This window comes from Alligator sinensis, unplaced genomic scaffold (assembly GCF_000455745.1).
Source record: "Alligator sinensis unplaced genomic scaffold, ASM45574v1 scaffold170_1, whole genome shotgun sequence".
NCBI lineage: Eukaryota > Metazoa > Chordata > Crocodylia > Alligatoridae > Alligator > Alligator sinensis.
The window spans coordinates 4,082,192-4,106,667 of NW_005841863.1; the positions used below are offsets into that span (position 1 = coordinate 4,082,192).

The 24,476-nt window shown below is 42.6% G+C and overlaps 1 protein-coding gene across 1 annotated transcript in view; it reads right to left on the reverse strand.

Moving 5' to 3' along the window:
* Positions 1-15,130, reverse strand: part of RHPN2 (rhophilin Rho GTPase binding protein 2) — a 31,469-nt gene extending 16,339 nt beyond the window's left edge. The window contains exons 1-4 of the mRNA XM_006016627.3: positions 14,963-15,130; positions 13,488-13,603; positions 5,627-5,755; positions 276-351 (exon numbers count right to left, since the gene is read on the reverse strand). Coding sequence (XP_006016689.1) covers positions 276-351; positions 5,627-5,755; positions 13,488-13,603; positions 14,963-15,130 — 489 coding nt within the window. The remainder of the gene's footprint in view (positions 1-275; positions 352-5,626; positions 5,756-13,487; positions 13,604-14,962) is intronic.
* Positions 15,131-24,476: the final 9,346 nt, after the last annotated feature.

Sequence of the window (24,476 nt, forward strand, 5' to 3'; positions counted from 1 at the left end):
AACAGATAAAATTCTGTTCAGAAAGGTGCACATCTAGAGTCATGCTACTGAAGTCACTGGGACTGTTTCCCTTAAGAAGATTTAATATCAAATGCTGGGTATGTCTTAATGTATTAAGTTCTTAATTGATCACATTAAAATCAGGTTAGTGCAAATAAAACAGAAAAATGTGTTTAGAATGTGTACCTAGCACTACACCTCTTCCAACATAACTGCTCTACAATTTTCCTACATGTTAAATAACTGATTCTAAATATTCTCTCTTTGTAATTTACCTTAAGGGGGATAGTGAAGTCCACTTCTTTGGTCTCTTTCAAACCAAGCGGTATCAAGGGAATGCTGAAAGCTTCTCTGTGGCAAGAGAAAAGACAAAACAGAAAATTAATCCCTCGTTGTCTGTTGCTCATTTGGCAGTGGTACCCCTCTTTCTCTACATAGCCACTGGCTGGGCTTCCTCATAAATATCCATGTAATATGCACCTTTTCCTTTGCACTAGGCAGTATTAAGTATAATTGTTCAGCCTCACACCATGTATTTTCCTTATTTTTTTAAAAAGCAACAAACAGCCAAAATGCATGCTCCTATTTCAGGAATGAAAGAAGCATATGATGGAGAAGAAATATATCATGGCATGTCTCCTGATAAATTAGGACACCACTAATGTGTTTGTGAGTAGGGGGAGCTGTTGACCCCTATCTGGGTAGGCAGCAACTTAAGTTTATCTGCAATGAAAAGGAAGACTCTCTCCCCCCGCCCAAGCTGTACCCAGCCAACATGGTCACTGGAGCAGAGCCAGAGCCCAGTTGTATCAAGACTCTTCTGCAAGTGGAAAGGACAGCATGGACCTCAACAAAATAAAGTCTGCTCTGGAACCCTGCCATGCTGAGTTATTCTACCCCAAATGACCAAGGAGAAGAGAAAGGGTAGATTCAACTTTCCTTTGTTTGTGTAAGCCACATGAGCCAGAAGCAGCTCTGCCATTGCAAGGAGACATGCCCAGGTAAGGCCTATGCTAATTTTTTTTATGCTTAAGCATCCTCATTTGCATGCATCAGCCACTGATGGAAATTAGTCTCTAGTGCAGGTGAATGGAAGGTCTGACCTGATCTGACACAAGTGGAGTCAGAGGATATGTTTTAAGAAATAATGTGCAATACTCTAACTCCTAGAGAAAGTTAGGGTCAGGGAGAATGCAGCCCACAAAACATTACTACGGAAGGTGATAAGGCAGGGAATAGCAACACTAGAAAAAACTGATCCTTGAGAAAAAACAACCATCTGGATCTAGGGATAAATCTGGCTAATATGATGCGAGTACTAGGAGTCTGCTTGTAGGACATCTCATATGAATAGAGACAGCAGCAAGCATTTAGCCCCAAATGTGAAATCTGTTTATATATGTCTTTCTCTAAATAAAAAAAATCCTATTTCAAGGAGAAAAGGCACCAGTTGTATAGTGTGTTGAGTAGACAGATAGTAGTCTGAATGGAAAAGTGCCTCCTTTTTGTGTCTGAGGCACAACTAATCAACAGCTTATTCAATCTTTTCTTTTTCCTGCAAATGCACGACTCACTTTGTAATCATTGTTTAAACTGACCTAATTTTAACTACAAACACTAAGGGTATGATTCATTTATGGTCTCCCAGTCAGCAAAGCTAGGAGAACCTAAGCTGCCTGTCTCTGGTGATGAGGTCTGTGCAGGGAGCAGCAATGCCATCTACTCATAAACCTTGTTCCTTAGAGGAAAGCCCTGGAATTGACTGGCATGATTCAGAAAGTAGGCAGGGACAACTGGGGAGTAATAAAGAACTTGGGCAGCAAAAATCAGTGCTTATTTAGGCCAGCATGTAGAGAGGCCTCCTGGTGGAGTTGACAGCTTTGCCCCATGATAGTGGGGCACAAATACTTTTATAAACATTAGTAGATAATGAAAACTGCCTACACCTCACCAGAAATTGGAAGGAACAGCTAGTTGGCGTTGCAGTGCTAATACAATAGTTCATTTGGAAAAACAAACTGATATAAACCAAGCTGCTAAAAAAAGACCTATTGATTTAATTAATGTCTTTCATAATCCATGTTAATTAAACTAATGAGGCTGTGTACAATTTTCAGCACGCCACTGTTTCTCTAAGACAGTTCTCCAAAGAATATAGTTTTGGTTTTTAGTCACTTAAGTGTCAAATCCATAGAGAAATCCATTGCTTATATGGATTCATTATGGGAAAATTAAAATCTCCTTCGACCACGCGGCCAGTATCAGACCAGGGACATACTAATAGTATTCTTACAGTCTTATGAGCATTTACATAAACGTGCTTAGGGACAAGTACACTTGTCAACTTGTTGGCAAGTGCACGATATTCAGCAGTCAACCAGAACCAAGACAGACAAAAAACAAAAGTGGGGGTTGCATTTACACAGTTCCTGTTGCTTCATCAAAAATGTTCTGGGACAGATTCTACTCTCATTTTTTGCTTTTGGGGAAAAAGGAGTGTTTCATCTGTTTAGGTCTTCTTGACATGCAACCCATGTTTTGTAATAAAGAACCCTAAATTATATTCTTTCTTCAAAGATGGTCTCACCAAGGTATCACTAAACAGTATCTCTGATAAGCAAGAGGTCTCTGTATAATGAAGGACTGTTGCCCAATTGCTCTCTAAGCCATCATGCTTAAAACAGGAGACAGGATAGTCTCTTAACTGGTAAAGCTTACTACTAAGTAGACGACTGCAACATGACCTCATGACAATGAAAAAAAATCACTGGATTTACAGAGAAGAGTGGTGATTCTCCTAGTGCATTCCCAAAATAGCTTTGACAGCCACAGGAATAATGAGGACTGGCTCTCCAGTTTTCAGGCCTTAAGCATAACCTCTGTTTCTGTACCATCCCAGTCGATTCATTCTAGCAACAAGAGTGTGACTCTCAGTTATGTCTTTGGCTGGAAGTATGACAGCTTCATGTCCCAAACTTTTCGTTTTAGTCTGTTAAGACCCTAGAGGCTGCCAGGTTGGGGGTAACCCAATTAATGGTAGGCAAGTAGAAGGTTAAAAGTTTGCTGCTCTGAAAGGGGAATATTTTACACTCTGTTTTCCCAACTTCCCTTTTCCTTTCCCTGATTATATGCTGGCTGTCCAGAGATCTGGTCCCCTGTAATGGTCAAAGAGGGAAGAGAAAGAGGTTCTCATTAAAGTGAAAATATACCTGTTCCCACCCTTTTCATCTACATGGCTCCCCCCTTCTTAGCATTTCCTGGGATTTCCCCACTTCCCTATGAGAAAAGTAAGGCCTATAATTAAGGAGAGAGCCAGGAGCTACAAATGCCACCTTTGTTCAGCCTTAGTTAACCTGTACATAAAATGTGGCCTGCAGTTTGGGACTCTTTATGAACAGTTTCCTTTTTTTTTTTTAAACGCTGTTTAAAAGGAGATAGGAGTGGGAAAAATAACAATGCACTACTTCTAAGCAATGCTGCCTCTGTGAAGACCAGGATCAGCAACCCTTCCCTGAAACAGTAAAATGATTTTAAATGATCCACCAAAGGACTCATTGGGCTCCTACAGACATGGAAATCCAGCACATCAGAGCAGACTCAATTAATCTGCTCTGATTAATCGAGTCTGGAGGAGCACGGAAACTGACATGCTCCAGCAGCCTTCCACGTCACAGGTATCAGCGTCCCTACACTGAAAAAATGGTGTTGTGGCGCTCTGAAATAAAACACATTTGCTGAGCTTTAGTTCAAAGCATCCCACCACCATTTTTTCAGCACAGGGACACTGATACATGTGATGCACGAGTGCTTTTAATTAGTGCGGCTTGCTAATCAAAGCGCCTGGCACCGCATCCCAAGGCACACGTAAAAATGCCCTTTGAATTTCTGGGATCTGTCACAAACCTGCTCTCCCACCTCTCTCAATACTGCTGTACTTCCCTTTTTCCAACTACATCTGTGGTATAATCTGACTTGTCAAATTATATAAAGGCTTTTCACATTATGAACAAAACATTTTCCAAGCAGAACATGGAGTTTTGTCAAAAATTGCCATGGAGAATTAGAGCAATTTTTGGTGGAATTTCACTTTGGGAAAAGTGACCAGTTTCATTTTGGTTTAGGTTAATAATCACTCTGCCTCATGGTAGCTATAATTCTGGGTTCCTCTTGTTAGCATTCTCCTCTGTGACACTGCTTCCGTGACTAACTCACTGCAGTGATTCATGGGACTTCCACAACAAACCAAGATAGCAGTCCATCTACAAGGAGACCTCACAATGCCATGTAGACATATCTGGCTGGCAGTAAGGCCCACAAGGAAGAACGAGTAGGGTTACCAAACATCCGGATTGTACCAGATATGTCCTCTTTCTGGGTCCTCCCATCTCTGTCCAGGCAGGTTTTTAAAATATCAACAAATGTCTGGGATTTTGCTCTGCCTCTGCTCAGCATCGAGGTTTTTCCCGGCCCTTTCCAGCGTGCCCCAGCAAGGAGCTGCTTGAGGTTGGGGGAGCAGGGGAGGGTGATTGGGGGTAAGGGCATCATGTGCATCTGCTCCTGCATCCCAGCAGTCCAGGCAGGTATGTCTGTGGGGGGCAGGAGTTGGAGGGCCAGGGCTTGGGGGCTGTTGGGTGGTGTCAGGGATGGGTGTGCATGAGGGGCAGGTGCCTGCCAGCGCTGGGGGAATCTGTCTGGGTGCTGGGGCTGCGGCAGGGCAGGAAGGTGGGAGAAGTGCCTGCCCCTTCAGAGAGGCCAGGGGGTAGGGGGCATATCACTGCCTCCCCCACAATCATATTACAGCCTCCCCCAACAGGTCTCCTCTTTTTTGAAACTGGAAATATGGTAACTCTAAGAATGAGGGCATGACAGCTGGGCAACTATAATTCCTATGAGTTACCTTGAGATCTCAGGAGGGTGTAAAAATTAACATTGACCCCAAACTAAATGTTTAATTTCAGGAATGTTTCTTTTAGACTAAACATGTCAAATTTTTTGATGATTCACAATCTATATATTTTTTTGCATTCCATGAAAGTTTTTGATATTTCAGCTTTTCATCCTGCTTTGAGTGACAAATCACAAAATTTGGGGAAATTCCATTTTGGTAGTTATCTCTGTTGGTTATTGATCCCTTAAAATACTGCTTTCAGGCTCAAAACAGTACTGATGCTCTCATCTCCAGCTGAAAGGGAGACTGTTATATGTACTGCATTTCCATAGAGAAAATGTCACATTGTTAGGTTTGTGCAACATGCTATTCATTGCATAACACATTCAATAGGTTAGCCATTCTGGCATTGGCAATCCTGCCAGGTGCTGATCACCTCCCTAGAGGACCAAGTACTCTCAAGATCCTGAGTTCTGCCTTGAAACTGGCCTTTATAAGAAGTGAAAGATAAGGGCTAAGAATTAATTATTTTGAATACCTTTCCCAAGATAAATGCAAATACACAGACTAACCCTTAGTCAACAGTGCTCAGAAAACATGTCTCTTTCTGTCTGCCCTTTATTCACTGTTCTTTCATGTAATTATTGTCCAGCATTCACATTCATCCAGCACCAGTTTTATTCCCAGAGAGTAAATATAGGATGATTGATACAGGAATAATGTCGATTTTTCACTTACTCAGCATTCTGATACACTTCGACTGAGATATTAAGTCCTTCTAATTCCTCCTTTAATATCTGCAGGTCTGAGTTTACAAAACTCAGTTCAAGAAGTACCTGCTCCCGAACTTTGTTGTTGGTGGTTACTCTGCAAAGAGAAAAGAATTCATTTCTGTGACTTCCTTGAGAACAGGCTCTGTATTGTACATCACTTCTGTTGAGCCCCCTAACTGACATTCCCAGCATTTCTAAGATTTTTTTTTCTTAAGAGATGATGTGAGAGCTCATATTTCAGAATTTGTTTGGTTTGTTGCCAAGACAGAACCTGGAATAGTTTTTAGATAGAAACATGCAGACACATGGCAGGTTTGCTACATACTTGATGTTTTTAGACTGATTTTTAAGATTTAAATTTATTATGACAAAGCACAAAAGTAGACCAGGAAAATTTACATCTTCAACATGTTCTTAAAATAGAAAACTAGGGCTGATGATGAGGGCTTCTCCTACAATTAACTGTAAAGGAAGATACTCGTCTTGGTTTTATCAAAAGCAAAGTTCTCCCTTTCTTTCAAGGGACACCTCATTAATCATCCGTTGTGATTTCTGATAGTACAGTTTTTTTTAACAAACACTTTCCCCCCACATCAGAGAAGTTATATGATTTCCCTTTAGTTTTATTTTCCTAATAAGCTTAAGATATTTTTTTCATTTCATTTGTAATTCATATATATATATATATATATATATATCTGCAACATCCTTTTCTACCATTAGCACAGCAGATGTATCGTTTAAAAATAACCCCACAAGCACTTCTGCGTGTGTTCTTATCTGATTATTTCTGGGTGTAACTGTATTATCACCTTCTTCTAGCATGAATCATACACATTCAACACGATACTGGCTTATATCTAGAAACCTCATGAAGATATCTATCATAAGTGCTGCTTAAAGATAAACAATTTACTGGCAACACAAAAGTACTTTATGAAGTATGAAAAATGTTTATTTGCATTTGAATTGATACTCTTTAACTTAGCTGCACAGAACCAAATAGTCAATTGAATAATTAACAAGCACAGTTGTATAAATGATATTGCAACTTAGGACATGTTTGCTACAGTTCTCCATGAAAGCATGAATGTTTCATTATAAGCTGTGTGGCAGAAGGCCACCTCTGTTTCTCCCCAAAAACTCTGCTCTGTGACGATTTGGTTAGGATGGGCCCTGCAGGGGGTACACACCCTATCCTATCTCTTTAGGCAACCTGAGCTGGATACATTCCTGAGGGAGTGGGGAAACCTGCTCCCTCTACCTATGTGACTAGCATCACATACCTGGGTGAGGGGCTTGGGCTCCCTGGTGGGCTAAAGACTGCCAGTCTGCCCAGCAACCAGCGATGCATTTCAAATTGGTTGGCTGACAGCCAATGGGTGCTGGCCTCCATTGGACCAGGTAAATGAGGTCATAAGGGCTATATAAGTTAAGTACTGCCCATGGGGAAGGGGCAGCAGCCATGAGGATGACTCAGAGAGAGAAGAGCTGGACCATCTGAAACTTGGTCTCTCTCTCAAAACTCATGATCAAGGAACTGCCTGCCTCCAGAGGGAATCTCCACCTGCCTCTGGATGATACTCGTGAGTAAGCTACCTGAGATCTAACGAGATACATAGCTTGCAATAACTCAGATACGTGTTCAAAGGCTACTCCAGCCACCCTGTTTGCTCTATGTGATTTCTCTGATACTACTCAACTCTGTACCCTATTCCAACCCTACTCCTTATAACCAATAAAGTTCTCCTTTGTACCTAGTGTGGGAGACTTATTGGGAGCGGGTCTAGATTATGCCTTGGGGTCCTTTTGGTTCGGCTGACAAAGGGAGACCACTATTTGTGCTTCCAACTGAGGGAAGCACCCCAAGTTCTTGAAGTGAGTCAAGTACCTTTGAGGGCTACTAGACCTGTGTTTCCCAGGGGGCGCAGCGCCAGAATCAAGCCCATCCATGGGTGGTGGCAGCTGTACCCCCAGGCTAGCGGCTGTGCTCCAGGAAGGGGGTTGGCCAGATGTGAGGTGCCCCCAGGGAGGCACTTGGAGCTTGGAAGGTGGTCAGGCGCAGTGAGGTGGGTGGCTCAGTGCAGGAGCACCCCCTACTGGCCCGCCACACATGGTGGTATCAGTGGGATCTGACAACCTGCTGTATTGAAGGCATAATTTGGGGAAGGGAATAGAGTTGCTGAAAACCCTTGAGCAAACAATTTCTAATTTGGCATCGGGTCTACTGACAGTGTAGATAGCTAGGATGGCTGACAAGTATGACCACATGACAGTGGCTGACTTGAGAGAGCTGATGAAAGAGAGGCCTTCCAGTGAGGAAGGAGCAGAAGAGGGAAGACCTGATTAAGATCCTGTGTGATAATGACCAGGCTGCAAGGTCACCTCCGCATGTCCTTCCAAAACCCACGGGGGGCACTGGGGGGCCACGCTCTGAGTGGGACTTGCGGAAATTCCAGCTGCAGCTAGAAGCTGAGGAGCAAGAGCGCAGGTTCAAGCATGAGCTAGAGTTGAAAAGGATGGAGCTGGAGGCCCAGCGCCAGTGGGAGGAGACACAGTGCCAGCATGGGAAGGAACAGTGCAAGCATGAAGCTAGAGCAGGGGCGGGCAATTATTTTGGGGGGAGGGCCGCTTACTGAGTTTTGGCAAACCATCAAGGGCCGCATGACAGGCAGCCAGGGGCAGATAAATATTAATTTTCTAAATTTCTTAGGGGCCCGGCGGGCCACATAGAATGGCCTGGTGGGCCGGATCCGGCCCATGGGCCACATTTTGCCCACCCCTGAGCTAGAGAGCCCCTGCGCCAGCACAAGCACGAACTGGCAGTGCTCCGGTTGCAGACAAATGCTGAAACCACAGGCGCCCAGCTGCACCAGCTGCACCCCCCACACTGAACACCCCAGTCTTCTCTTGCTGCGAAGATGGGGATGATCACAAAATGTTCCTAAGCAACTTTGAAAGCCAAGCACACCGATAGAAGTTGCCAAAAGAAGAGTTCATGAAACACATGCTGCTCTGGTCGAGGGCAACACGTCCATTGTCCTGAATAGCCTGCCCTCGGAATCAGCAGATAACTACAACACCTTTAGAGAGGCAGTGCATGTAAGGTTTAAGTTAGGTCCAGATTACTTCCAAGAAAAATTTCCCAGCTGGGAAAGACCATGAACAAATTTGGGGCCCTGCTATGGAATTCATACCAGAACTGGAAGAAGAGAGCTGAAGCTTCCACCATGGAGGAGGTGGACATGCTTATGGTGCTGGACCAATTCTATTACAAATGCCCGAGGGAGATTAAAACTCTTGTCAAGGATAGGGGCCCTAAAACAATCTGGGAAGCTATAAAAATTGCGGACTAGCTGTTGCTAAATAGACAGGGGCTGAACCAAAAGCTTTCCTACTTTGGGAAGGAACAGAAGGGGTTCCACAAAGTGGGGAAGGGAGGGCCACCTCCTGCTGAGCGCAAGGCGGGCCAAGATTTGGACAAACCACCCAAGTCGGAAAAAAAGGGGGTGCTATAACTGCAGGGAGCTGGGCCACATCAGGCCCAACTGCCCAAAGCTAAGCAACAAACCCAAGACATGCAACAGCTGTAAACAGTGAGCAGGGAGACCCGAGCCACTCTGAGGCATGTACCTGTTGCTACAGGATTACTAAGCCAGAGGAGGTGACAGCTGCCCACCGGACTAATATAATGGTAAATGGGAGAACCCTTGTCAGGGAACTGGACACAGGGGCCAGTGTGTCATTAATCAATATCAACCTTGTTTCACCTGTGGATATAGTCCCGGGGAGGACCCTTACCACTCAAGGGGTGGGGGGCTCAGCCATTCGACGTACCAGTAACCCGTCTCCCCATTGAGTGGAGAGGCTGCAGGATGTGCATAGAACTAGGAGTGCTGCAAGGGGCTCCTGTTCCCATCCTGGTGGGACGTGATGTTTTGGAGCTAGAATACCTGCAAAGGGAGGAGGACCACCTCCTAGAGCCTTACTGTGTTAGTGTGGTGACTTGTCAACAAAGCAGAAAGGCTGAGATGGGAGGAGTAGAAACTTCCCAGGGCCCGGTCACCCACTTGGCTACCGGGGCAGAGGGGGAGAAGGGAGAGACTCAGACTCCCTCTGACTGCGACCAGCCACCAGCCATTGAGGAAACTAGTGACCTCAAGGTTGGGTTAAGTGACAGCCCCAGGGAGGAGTCTGGTCAGTCAGTGGCAGAGGGAACTGAGACTCTTGGGGAGAAGTTAGAGGACATCCCCAAGGGTGAAGGTGCACTCTTTACAGGAGCGCCAGAACTCCCTGCTGATTGCTTAGCCGGGCAAGGGGAGTTCAAGCAGGAGGTTCTAGAGGACCCCAGCTTGGAGGAACTCCAGCAGATGGCTCAGGAGCAAGAGACAGAGTTCACCCCAGATAAGAGGGAACAGGTGGTCTGGGATAAGGGACTCCTCTATCGGTTGTGGGTACCGAAGAACCATGCCGAGATGTGGGAACCCCATCGCCAGCTCATAGTACCTTGTAAGTTCAGACAACCATTGCTTTCCATGGCTTACGATTTACCTTGTGCTGGTCACATGGGCAGGGAATGGACACGTCAGCAGCTGCAGGTGAACTTTTATTGGCCAGAGTGTCTCCCCTCCTTTAGTTTCACCCCGCCTCCAAGCCAGGAGCTGGGAGATGCAGGGAAAGGGCAGTTTGCCCAAAGCAGGGCTGTGGGAACCCCATCGCCAGCTCATAGTACCTTGTAAGTTCAGACAACCATTGCTTTCCATGGCTTACGATTTACCTTGTGCTGGTCACATGGGCAGGCACCAAAGCACATGGGTGGGGGCATGCACAGTGGCAAAAAGTAGCAGCACAAATCTGTGCTGCTACTGTTTTACCCTTCATGTTTTGCACTTATACCTCCTCTGCAAAGTCACAGTGGTTATGTCTGTACTGGAGTCAACCTAAAGGTCATCATCAACCTCATACACAAGATCTATTTACACTCTGAACCCCTGTTTGCTGAGCTTCCAAGAACAAGATCAACTAACCCTATCACTGCTTGCTTCCTAGCCCTCCCCTTTCTGAACTCTGGAACTCTTCTATACCCTGTAGTCCTCTGGCACAGAAAGCCTGCCAGCAGAAAGCCTTCATTACCCCATTTCTGACTTTAGCTTCTCTGGGCACGTCCCCATATGCAGAGGTGTGTGCTTGCAGTTGCAGTAATTTGTGCTGCTACTTTTTGCTGCTGCGCACACCTCTGCACATGCACTTTAGTGCAGGGCAAAATGCCTCGCTTTGGGCAAACTGCCCTTTCCCCACTTCTCTTGGCTCCTGGTGTGCTAGAGCCAGGCCAGAACTAAAGGAGGGGAAATACTCTGGCCAGCAGCCAGAGCATCTCTCTGAAGGACTGAGCCTCTGGATCCAGCCTCTGTGCCTGACTTCCTCTCTCTACTGTCTTTAAGTAGAGCCAAGCCAGGAAAGAGAGGCACATAGTTAACAAACCAGTTTCTGAAATAATTCCACTTTGTAAATAAGAAGTATGATGTGAATAATGTTGAGGTAGGCATACCTCATATAGAGGTATGATACAGATATGGAGGGTTGGCTCCCATGGCTCAGACTGGATGAGGGCAACCTCAAGGTCAATCCTAAATACGGATAGAGATCTGTGAACAGTCCTTCACCTGTAACAGACTTAAAGACCCCTCCATAGTCACCTCCTCCAGCTTTACACACCACCATTGCTTAGAACATTTTTGATTACTATCCTGGGACTCATTTTTATCCAATATTTTTATCATGAAGACAAAAGAAAAATGTTAAACACCTTGCTGAACTCCAGATATTTTTTTTTGTATATCATTCCTCTTATCTAGACAGTGTTTTATAATGAAAATCATAATAAAGCATTTGGATTATACTGGCAAGACCTACGCCTCACAAATCCAATTCAACTACTGTATAAGTAGCTTATCATACAGCATTCTCCTCTCAGCACAGACACTGAAGCATGAGAATTATAAAATGTATGCGGCTGAAAGACATAAGGCCATCTCTCAAGCAGCATTACCACCTGTTCCATGTACGACCCACGTAGGATCATATGAAAGCACACAGGTTGCACGTACCAGAAACAGGCAATGCCTGCTCGATTCTGAGGGAAGTATGATGCCAGAATCCGAAGGAGAGCCCTGAGCACCATACAATAGTCATAAGATCCACAGGATTGGAATCATGTTTCAGTCTTAGCCAAAGCCTCCCGGACTATAGAAGTAATGGGAAGTTTGGTCTTTTTCATTGAAGGATGTGATCTGATTACTTTTGTTTCAACCAGTGGTAAGTGAACCAGCATTTCAAGTTTCTTGAGAGAGGCTCTTTGTGAACAAAGGACAGGCTTGCTGCTTCTGAATGAAGAAATGTAAACACAACTGAAATGTATGTGTTCTTCTCTTTGTGAGGAGCACTTTGGATTTGTACAGCTCTATTTAATACCCCACAATAGCCAGTTTATTATAAGAACCTTGTTTACCCGAGGCATCTGTAAGCAATATACGTTTTAGTAGTCTGACTGAATAAGTTTTGATGTCATTTGATATTGAAGATGTGGTTTGCCCTTAATAAAGTGTTGCCCTTGGATACCAGACCTGGCTTCTATTCAGCATTCCTTACTTAGATGCTAGTCACTAGTGCGTTTTCAAAAGTGGGTGTTGATATAAGGAGCTCAACTTCGAGGCTGACTTTCAGAGAAGATGAGCATGACCAGAAATAATCAAGTTCAGTTGGTGCTCATCTCTTGTGAAAATCAGTCCCAACATAAGCCACCTAGACATTAATACAAATAAAATTAAATCAATTCAACAAAAAGTGTGTGCGCTTTTTTTAAAAGCAAATCTAAATATTCTCTCTCACAACAAAATGTAGGCTACAGTCTTATCCAGCACAGCGAGCACCAGAACAGCCAGCCATGGAGGTACCGCTGCTGCAAACTGTCATAGTTCCATGGAAGTCAGTGAGACCATGATGCTAATAAAGATCTGCCTCTGAGAAGCTGTCACTTCTTAAGGTCAAGGAGAAAAGTGGGTGGCAGGCAAATGTGAAGCCAATCAAATAAAGTCAAGCTTTAAGGAAGCAAGCATTACAAGAGTAATCTTTACTTCTCTGAAGAAACCCTGGCTGCTTGCTCTTGGAGACTAAAAAGTGTTCACAGATTCTTGGAGATTCTCTGTAGGGAGAGGCCTAGAAGAAGAGCCTGAATATTGTGGCCCAGTGGCTGGCACGTCACCTTCCCACCCTCTTCTTTCATGATGCAACTTGAAGAATTAAAGGTAATACCACAAATCTATATCCAGTGTCAGCAACAGCTGGCAGCAATCGGCCATGTACCACATAGACAGCTGATTGCTAACACTCAACTGCACTGGGGGAATCCTCTTTAACTATGGGACACAGACCCAATGATTAGAAAGATATTCACCTATTCCCTTTATAGGCAGGAATCAAGCAAACAACCATCACTGTCCAATGAAAGATTCCAACAAAACGGAATTAGGACCATTTCAGTAGTCTTTAAACAAAGTAATTTAAGATCCCAGCCCAATGCCTGGTTGCTATAATATAGAGACTTTCAAAGTGCACCTTGGAGGCCCATAAAACATTTGGGAACAGTTAATGATTTTATAGAAGGAGGTTGTAAAAACATTGTTGAGTTGTTACATCCAACTGCAGTGTGTTCTGCAAGGTACAGGAGCACATAGGAGCCTGATGGGGAACTGGAGGGCACTTTGGCAGCAAGAACAAAGAACATGTTGTTGTTTCAGACAGAACAGAAGTGAGCAGTGGGAACCTACCTTAGAAGATTTTCTGCACCAGCTCTCAACCTTACTGCTTTCAGGATCTGTTGGTTTAGGATAGCTCTTTGATTTTGTAGCTTGCTTCTGCCTGTCTCAGCAAGCGGGTTACAGCCCTGGAGTTAAGGGAAATATTATTTGTCAGCGGTGCACAACAAAAAGCGTGAACAACAACAACTTGTAATTACATCTAAGACAAAAAAATATAATGTGTAAAACACGAAACAAACCAATTTGATTAAAGAACATTCTTTATCGTTTAACCTTAAAAGAGTCCATTGATAACAAAGTAAAATAAAATAAAAAATGTCATGGCATAATTTTCTCATTACCCTAGAGGAAGTTCATTTATCCATTGTCAATGACGTTTGTGTGACTCCAAAAAACCATGCCAATCTCAGTATAGTTCTACTAGATTCGTACACCTGAGTTCCTGATGGATGTCACAAAAACTACATCATGACAAAAAAAACCCAAACAGTGAAAGGTTGGAGAACATGGTCACCTTGTGTAATTTCCTCACATTCTCACATTATGTAGAGCTGGATAAGAAAAGGTTTTCTCATCCCATGAAAATTTTCAGAGTTTCAACTTTTTTGTATTCTACATTGGGACAAGATTGAGATGCATCACAACTTTTAATGGCAAATGGGAGGGACAGACCTCAAAAATCTCTCCAATCATCCAGAACAGGGACTGAAAGACCTCAGCCTTTCATGTCTCCAGTGGATTCCTCCTCTAGTTTTACCAGAAAATCTGTTCCAAACTTAATCTCATTTTTGACAACTCAGCTTTGACAAGTCAAAGAATTCCCAACAATTTCTGTTTAGGCATTCATTTATCCAGAAAGCACAGGCATGCTAATACCAGCACTTCAGAAGGCATCATATTGATAGTGCATGGTGCTGTCCTTACCTGTTTGAAATTTAGTCCTGTCTTAGGTTGGCAAATGTAGAACCATTGATCAGGCAATAGAGAAAATATATTCGCTATAAGCTAAGACATAGGGTTTGTTCATATGGCACTGCCTTGTGTCGTGAAGACGTACTCATAATGCCACTCCAGATTTACACTGGTTTAATTGAAAGCCGAACTGCAGTTTGAGAAGTTTGCATTTTACAAAGTATCCAGTAAAGTTCCAGGAAAACTGGTGGAAGCATCTACAGCAAAATAGTTTTCCAGATTGCCTGAAAAACATGTCAAATTTAATTACTCTTTAGTTACTGATGTGTTTCTGCACTGAAACCAATTACCATGGGGACCAGAAATTCAAAACTTCAGTGCACGGTAAGTGTCCTCCTTTATCACATATTGACTGGTGAGGAGGCTGGTGGATGGAGTTAATTTTATTTTGTTAGAGAAAACTGGGATGTGTAGCAGACTTTTTTGTTCATTCAAGGCCAACTGGATAGATCTCTCAGACAAGAAAGTGGTCAGAGAGAACTGCAATGCTAGAGAACTCGATACTGGTTTACACCTGTAGATGCAGTTAAATGTGAATGGAGGATTGTTATATCTGATGATATGGCATAGTATTGCAATATGTAAGCCATTTCTTGATCTAGTGGCTGCTGATCTATGTTCTTGTCCCGCAACCTTTTCTTTGCTACCACTTTTCCACCTGCTTTGCTTTTTTCCTCCATTTTGTACTGTATAATTTCTGCTTCTCTTACAGCTGCCCAAGATCTTTTTCTCTCCATCCACTCTGGCCTGTTTACTCAAAATTTTGCATTCCTTTGCAGGGTTTCTCTTGCTCCTCCTACCAACCTGAAGCATCTGTTTTTTGTCTTAAGCTTTCCGCATCTTTGCTTACATTATACAAGTCTGCATTCTTTTCCTATATCATCTCTCCCTTCTGCTTCAACCACTTCTAAGTATCTATTCTCAATCCTCCTTTGTATTCTTCTCCGATCCTTGGTTATAGTGTTGCTCTTTATCTCAAGACTTCAGTGCCCTCCTGTGTGCTAGGTAGCCTTCATGGGCACATCCAGACAAGCAGAAACATGTGGTTTCCCTGGGTACAAGTAGCAGCGGCACATCTTGTGCCTTTGCTGCTTATCCCCGGGGAACGCCCATGCCATGTGCTCTCTGGCATGTGGCAAGTTACCCCAGGTGGGGCAGGGGAGGTTGGTCCAGCAACTGTGCTGACCCCAGCAGCCTTACCTGGGGGCGTCCAAGAACTGCAGGCACAGAGCTCCTACAGCAGGAGGCCTGGCCAGCAGCTAGAGCATGATTCCAGCCAGCAGGCTCCGGTTTTGGGCGGTGTGTGCTGCCATGTGCACTGCCCCGCTTTTGTTTTGGCATGGGTTTTTTTGACCCTGGGGTAAAAAAAACCCCTCCATGCTGCAAAGTAGCAGCATGGGGAACACCTGCATGTGTGGTGCGTGGGGCTGCAGACGGGTCTGTGGTGCCATATACCACATGTCCGTGCTTGCCTGGACACGCCCCATGACATCATTAAAATCCCCTTTAAAAACACCACATGTGGGAAACCTTTTAGATTATCCTGATCCCAAATTCCCTGAAGTCTTTCATTGATTTCAGTGGGCTTTTGATTAGCCCCAACTCAAAAGACACAAGAACACAAAAGGCTAGAATGAGGAAACTGCAGTGACATTAAACTCCATGCAAAGGAAAATGATGGAGCAAAAAGACTTCCTTCCATGTCAGTGCCAGCCACCAATATAGTCCTGTGCAAGTCCTTCAGTGCAAAAACAGTTTTTTGTGGGTACTAGCACTAACATGGCTGTGGAAAGAACAAGGAGACAGGGCTGGCCCGATGCAGTACTCTCTCTGTTGGCGTACTGGATGTGCTCCCCCTGGCACTGCTGTACTGTACTTTTATCTCCATGATGAAAGCATGGCAAGGCTATGTACAGGTCTGGCTCCTCAAGCCCTAGATGGAGCCCATGATCAAGATTTTATTATCTGTTGATAGAACCCACCATGTTGTACAATTTCCCTTCTGTACAGAGTCCCTTAGCTGCTGCCTATGGAAAATTCATGGACAAGCTGGCTATACTAGAAATCAAGCTGCTAGAGTGCTGGTGGACAGGAGCATGGGATCTAGAGTAGCTAGTGTAGTGTTGTATATTTTCATGCATCTGCAATGGGGAACAAACACAATCTGACAATGACTTCAGCAAAAAACCCATGATGGGGAAGCCCTGTTGTATTTTCCTATCTCTAGGACTTCCCTTCTCCTATAACACACATACTTTTTTTCTTTTGCAGCAAGGTATAGTTTGGTTCCATTTGTACAAAGCCATATTCCTGTTATCTCTGCAGAGTTCACACAACTCAGTGGGCTGGATGCAGTGCCGTAGGAATGACGTTTGGTGCCCAGGGCAAAGCCCGCAGTGGCAGTCCACCCTCACCCCACACACAGATCCAAGGGGCAACAAGCCCCCCAATGCTTGCCCAGAAGTGCATGCAATGGCAGGAGCCACCCTTCCCTCATCCCCGTGCCCCTCCCTCTCCAAATGAGCCACTCCTGACTCCATCTCATGCCCTGCCCTGGCTGGGTAGTGCCCGTTGGCACCCCTTCGCTTTGGTGCCCAGGGCAGTCGCCCTGCTCGCCCCTTCCTTGCTACAGCACTGGCTGGATGCTACTCTACTTTACACACCATCAGTAAAATCATTGATTATATTCCAACTGAAGGACATATGTTATGAGTAGTGATGCATGTATTGCAAAGAATATACCTTGATTCTCAGTCTGCAGGACAGGCAATTAGAAAAGTACACTAATTTTACATGTAAACTGAATACATTTGCTACTGCACCAATTCAAGAAAGTAAACACAGAACTCTGAACTCTGTCCTGACATTTTTTAGAATCACATTTTCGGAGTGTAACTGCAATTTATATAGATATTTTCTGCCAAGACACAAGTGGTTTTATTGCTTCATAAACTATATATGTCAAACATTCCATTCTGTATTTTTCTGCTTAGTTGTATATCAGTGATAAACTAAAGAATCAGGAAGTTAATGTGGTTTTCTTTTTATATATATCCTTACCAGAGGACAGGGCCATATGACACATGCTTTAGAATTGTACTATATGCTATTTATGTGAGCTATAAAGTTATTTTTGGTAAGAACATGAGATCACACAGACTCTGAAATCATAAAACATGATGTGTGCTTTCAACATTGCCTATGCAGAGCCTAGCATTGTTTAATAACAATAACACTGATGTATTCCATTTGGGCTTCTACCTAATTCTTACTTAGAGGGAAAGTATATTATTCCAGAAGGATTTAAAAGTAGGAAAGTGAAGATTCCTCATTCCTCTATCAGGGATGTTTAGGATATAGAGGAGTGTAGAGACAAGAAGAAATTAGTGAGTAGTTATACCTCTTGTACCCCTAAAATGTATGCAAGTTTCTATATTTAATGTATTTTTACATTAATAATATAACTATTTTAAATTCTCATGACATCCAAGGAAATTAAAATCTGATCAGCCATTGGTAAATAAGTGACTAGTTGCATGAATTTAGTTGCAAAGCAGATACTTCGAAATTTAAGAATATCTGCTTTGGAGATAAGCCCAGATTTCAATTTCAGTCCTTCCAGATTTTCTGACTGTAAATATTTATTTTGGATCTAGTGAGTGTGAATGAAGGAAATACATAGAGCAAATAGATCCATGCCTGTTGGATATTAAACATGACTAAGAATAAAAAGAGCTACAAAAGTCAAACACATCATTTCCATTGTGTGTTTAGACTTGTCATAGTTCCCTTTGACATAATTAATTTTGAACCTAATGGGCAGAACTGAAAATAGCCAGGTTTAAGACTTTGTCCCTCTAACTCACAATTTATCTTGATAATGGTCCACAACAAGCTAATATTTGGATCTGCTGGCCAAAAGAACAGTCACGTTTCAGGTCAGGAAACAGACCTGGGCTTGCACAAAGTACAGATCTAGGAAAGACTGTGTCACCTTCCTCCTATCTCTCATCTTTATCAAAGTTACTTGGCATGTTTCACTTGGCACATAGTATAACTCTATAGAATAGGATAACTAATATCTTGGATACTTAAGAGTACGTGCTTCAGTCAAACAAGTCCTGGTATCCAAACTAAGGAAAGAATTACCAGTGTCAAATGCACAAAGGCAATATAAGTAAATTAAGGAGTCATTTCACTGCCAAAACTTAACATGTTTATAATATTTTGAATATCATCAATATGAAAAATGTTATAAGTAATTTAAATTCTTTTATGAATACTAGTGTACAAAATAACACCCATATGATTGATCTCTGCCATGGTAATCTGAATTTGAATTTGTTAACCAAACTTGAAATGTTTCCTAAAAAGTTCAAACTTGAAAGCAATTCAGTGAAATCAAGAGCTTTTAATTGAATGTTTTTCATAAAAACTCCAGAGCACTATACTGGACACGAATAATTACCTTCTTTTGCCTCACATACATTAAAATTACATAATCCAAGCTCTTAAATGCTGTCACAATTTTTCTAAAAGAACAATGGATTCAGAAATAATTTAGCTCCAAATACTGAACCACAATTTACAGCTAATTTTGTCATGGTCTTAATGTCTCTTTGAACAACAAAAGGTTTACTGGGTAGCCTAACACCAGATAAGGAGTTTGGTGGGGTTATTATTTCCTCAGGTTTGTGTGAATTTCATACAAATGTGCCAGTGAAGAGGGTTATTGACAGTGGCATGTGCTCTCTTGGAAGTAGATGCTACAAGTCCATGAGAACATTTTGAACTGGTACTTTAAGGCAATCTTTGCCCGGTGGATAGACACATCTGGAGTACCAAAGGACTTGACATGGCTTGAGGGGGCAACAACTCATTTTTGAGCAAGATTATGAACACTGCATTCTGATTCCCCAATCCCCTGTGCATTATAGAGAACATATAAGGCATTGTGCTTAGACAGAAAGAATGCAATATACGGTCCACCTTCATAGAGGGATAACAGTTTTTAAGACAGCAGCTATCAAAGGAGGATAAAGGGGAAAATGTAGTCCCCATATTTAAAAGCAGCAAGTAACTAATTTGGATGCCAGGCAGCACCTACAATACTTAAAAATTAATTACTGTTAATTTCAGAAATCTAGTGTGACATACACACAATCATGACTGCACAAATGCTTGGCAAACAATCAAAAGAGGTATTTGCATTTAATGGAACTATGATGCATGAGGTAGGGGTTTTAACTGATAAACGAGCCATGCACTGATTGGCAGTGGGTGACGCAGAGCTGAAACTGGGTGTGCCGCCTTGCTTAAAATAAAGCATTCCTGTCCACCCAGTGTAACCTGTGCTGCTTGTCAAGCCCTACTGCAAGCCAAGGGCCTCATCCTGCAAATACTTAAAGATATCTTTACGTATGTTGGGAGTTTCATTGACCTCACTAGTATGAAATACGTGAATAGTATTACGCAGTAACTATCTGTATGACTAGGCTCTGCCAAACTCTGCCAAAATGAACATACTTAATATTTTCTTATTTTCCTCTGCTCTGATACTGAAAATTTCTTGATATTGTGTTAGTTCAATGTTGCAAACTACCCTGATGCACTGCAAGATTTAGGACGAAGCATCAAGTTCCAACTAAATTAGAGTTACAAGGATCTCAGCTTTAATTTTTTTTAAAGTGAGCTTTTAATTTTAAAAAAGTTTAGGTGATATAGAAAAAGAAGGAAAACATGAACACAAAAGGCTTAAAAAGCCAGAAGGTAAATACAAAGACCAAACATACACTTAAAAAAATCATATTTTAAAGTCAATATAATGACTTGGAGGCCAGACTCATGACTTTTTGAGCAACTGAGATTAGCTGTATATTAGTTGTTCCTAGGATACACTATCAAACAAGAAATGGCCACATGCAACTGATTGTGTAACATTATCTAAGTGTTAAAACAGAGTAATCTCTTTACAGAACTGACCAGAGGCACCCGAACCCAGAATGTACTCTTTTAAGCTAATGAAACCATGTCCGCTTGGCTACATTATTTGTAAGAATTGTACAGCCAAACTTCTGAAGACTGCAATAAGGCTATAATTGCACAATGAAACAGTTATAGCACTGTATGCAAATCTTTGTTTACTTGCATGATTTTTTAAACTCCATGTACCTAAATGTAAAACATGTTTAATACAAATTTTAAGAATCTGTAAGTACCTCTGTATTGAACTACCTATATATATATAGCAAGCCAGCTGCACAATAGCATACTCCAAACAAAACCAAAAAGTAGTATTATTTGAGCAGAGAAATTTGATTTTTGAAAATGCTGCCTGGATTTCTTCTTTCTTTAGATTTTCCTGTGTTGGATTGTGCTGATTTGTTTAGAATGAATGATGTACAGGGACAGTAAAACCTTTCTTGCTAACCATTCTGTCCTTCCCCGACTCTTGTTGGGAGGACAAATAGGCAAATAAATATGCCTATGTAAAAGCTAATGTTAATGGTTGCTTGGCTACTAATGACTAGAGTCAGATCGGTTAAGCCCTGGTGGAGACACAGGTGCAGCACACTGGTAAATAGAAGAAGGCACAAGAAAAAGGATACCAGAGCACAGACGAGTGGGGCTAGCTAAGAATCTTTTGATTCAGAGCAGATTATTGAGCCTTTGGGCCAAGATCCTTATCCTTCTAATTACAGTACCCTTCTCCCCTGTAGTAGGGGAGAACTAAATATTTTCTCTTCTTTTTACCCTGACTGGTGTAGAGGACAGTTTTTTTGTCTTTATAAGCTGACCCATGTGGTTTACTGAGGGAAAATTCTAAGAGAAGCAGGAGTAATACAAAATATCTTTATCAAACTGACCAGAACTTACAGGTTCATTAAACTAGTTGCCCACTAGTCTAGTCTAGCTTCAGCACTAGACTGACGCTAGATTCATGCAAAGAAATCCAAATTCAAGACTCAAGGCTAAATATTCACTCCCAGGCCAGCAGAAGCTTGTAATGCTGCAGACATGCATGGTGAGATCTGGATGGGGGTGTGGCTGGTTAGTATGCTGGTTGGTTAAAAAACACTTTTTTATCACTAGATAACGCTGGAAAGAAACCCTTCAGGAGCCAGAGCTCAGTCAAACGTCCTGGGTAGGCACAGCTGATTCACAGGGTACCAGGGCAGAGTGTTCAAATTGTGGAAATGCACTAGAGAATATACAGAGGTACAAAGCCTGACACCTGGGAATGCAAATGCCAGAGATACCAGAAATAGGACAGGGATGCCCCTAACCCTGTAATCTTGACAACCTCCTCCTATGAGAGGGGATGTATATTAAGCCATTAACATAAGAACATAAATAAAATAAATATAAAATGGAAGAAAGCCTCATATCACAGAAGTGTCTAAAGGCCACTTTCCCACAATGATAATTTTGAGTTGGTAGATTAAGCACAGTGGCAAGAATGTGTCTTGGGAATGTGGACAGAATTGTTTTTATGATTTAAAAGTTGATAATAAAAGAGGGTCTGTTCACATTTGGTCTTTCAAATTATGCAGATACGTGCCTTCTTGTGACAAGCACCCTATTACACGAGGGTTTCCTAAAAAAACTGAAGTACTACAAACTAAGAAACTCATTTGTTTTGCTGTTTTTGATGATAAGTATGACAACACCTAGCAGTCACAGACTTCCTGGGAGATTTTAGGCAAGTTTCTGAAGAGCTCTATGCCTAAAAACAGAGGAATGAATATACTTCCTTATTGCATAAGGAAGTTTAATCAGTTGTTTGAAACTATTTGAAATACTTTCACCTAAGGGGCTATTAAAGTGCTAAATAAATGTTATTACTTTGCATCACTGCCATTCGTGTGAATAATTCAACTGTATATGTGAGAGAGACTTTATTATTTATTTATCTTAACATATAAAAAATGTCCTGGGTTGTTATTGCTGGAAACTCCCATAAACACACACAAACAAAATTTACAAGCCAGTCTTCAAATATTTAGTCTCTACAGATATATAACAGCTTTATTTTAAAAAGCCGAAGGCAAGCCTAGCTCTTTTGTGTAAAATCTTTTAGGTACTGTTCATATTTAATTGGTTTTGGGCCATATCTATGCCAGAGGGTTTCCCTGACTTGACTTCTGCAAAACCCCTAACCCTTTGTTTAGAACCAAGAATGATTACATTTAAGTAATTTTCAGGAACAGACAGATTTGTGAAAAAGGGTAAAAACTTACCCAAAGTACATTTGTGGACTAATATATGAACTATTAAAAAAAAAATCTAGAATAGATGATGGAAGGAAACTCTCTTGTAATAAGGTCGCCTTTGTCTTCTACATGCCCAAGCCAAGAAAGGGTTTTCTCCGAGTTGCCGTTTTACCTAATCCCAAATTCCTTTTAAGTAATATCTGGTCCAGCCACACACTTTAGGCAAAATTGAAGATAAATTACCAGTAATTATTTTCTTTTCTTTCATGTTTTGAAATGGTGAACTACATTTTGATCTGATTTACGCTCTGTCTATAAGGGGGGGAAAATGAGAACAATGGGCCGGAACTTGAAAATAAAAATGACTCCCATTATATATAAAAGGAAACAAACTTAATTGTTTTTGGTTACATAAGTCTTACATCTGTGCAACACCAATTATTTTAATGGAGTTAACCCTGACTTAGACCAGCTTAACTGAGAGGAAGCTCAAATCCACTTTTTAAGCTTGCATTAATGATATATTTCATTAAAGGGTAGAGCACCAACTAAAACAGCACTGTTCTAACCCTTGTTTGTATCACCTCTGTGCTAATTTATAAAATACTGCTTATCTTTATTCAAAGTTCTTAAGCTAGATTTGTTTGTAGCCTGATTATATTCAGCCTATAGAGCCCATGAGATGTCAAGTTTTGTAGAAAAGCAGCTGGAAAACTAATAGTAAATTAACTGAAATATGAGCAAATGCAGTGCATACCTACAAACAAACCAAGAGGAGACTGCTGCTCACTGGTGACTAAGGTAGAACTAACCAACTGAAGCAAGAAAATGGGATTTGAGCTAAAGCTAGTTTTTGCCCATCTAGCTATATGCATGGCAATACCAGGTTCCCTGTAGTGTTCTGGTAAGTACACCTCAAACCTTACTAGTTTAAATCTGAAGTATTTTGCAAGTTTAAAGCACTAAACCTATTTAAACTTCCAGAGACAGAGCGACCTGGAGACTGCCGTGCTCAAGTACTTGTCACAGAGCAAGGCATGTGTGTCTCACGGGCACAATCCAAACAGTGGTCACAGGGTATTGCAAAAAGATATGTGTGTGTTCAGATGTGAAGGATGTCTTGTACTAAGGGAAAGGGGGATGTTTATGCCAATTCTTTTAGAGAATGGACAGTCTTAGTATGGCTACAGCAGTGCCGTTCAAAACTTTTTGGCTGGTGGGGTGATTGGCTAGTGCCCAGTGCCGGTGGACACAATCCAACGCCTGGGGTAGGCACAGCAGGTCCAATGCAGCTGCGCAGGAGGTTGAGGGCATGGCTCAGCCCCAATCCAGCCACGCCAGAGCTAGGATTTTGGCAGCGGGGAGGGTTGGCAGTACTGCCCCCGCTCCCCCATTGCTCCATTTCCTGACCCACGGGGAACCCTGTGCGCCAGCTTCCAAGGCCTCGCGAGCCAGACGTTGAGCACCCCTGGGCTACAGCCATGGGCCCAGATTCAGGGGTAGGAGAGGAGGGAAGGGCGGCTAAGACCAAGGCTGTCAGCCGCGCCGCTCTCCACCTTGCTGCGTCCTCGGTGCCATCTCAATGCCACCACTGCTGTCGCGTAAAACTAAAGCCGAGGTGGCTCCTGCCACCAGCCAGCCACACCACACCACACCACACCACACCATTCAGAGCAGCGGGCGGGCGCTCGCTCCTGCTCTCAGCCCAGAGCCCGAGGAAGAGGCGGGCGACTACAAGCGGGACAAGAGGCGGCCGGGCGGGCAGGAGCCGGGCTGGAACAGACGCCCCGGCGCTCGCGGGGAGCCAGCGGAC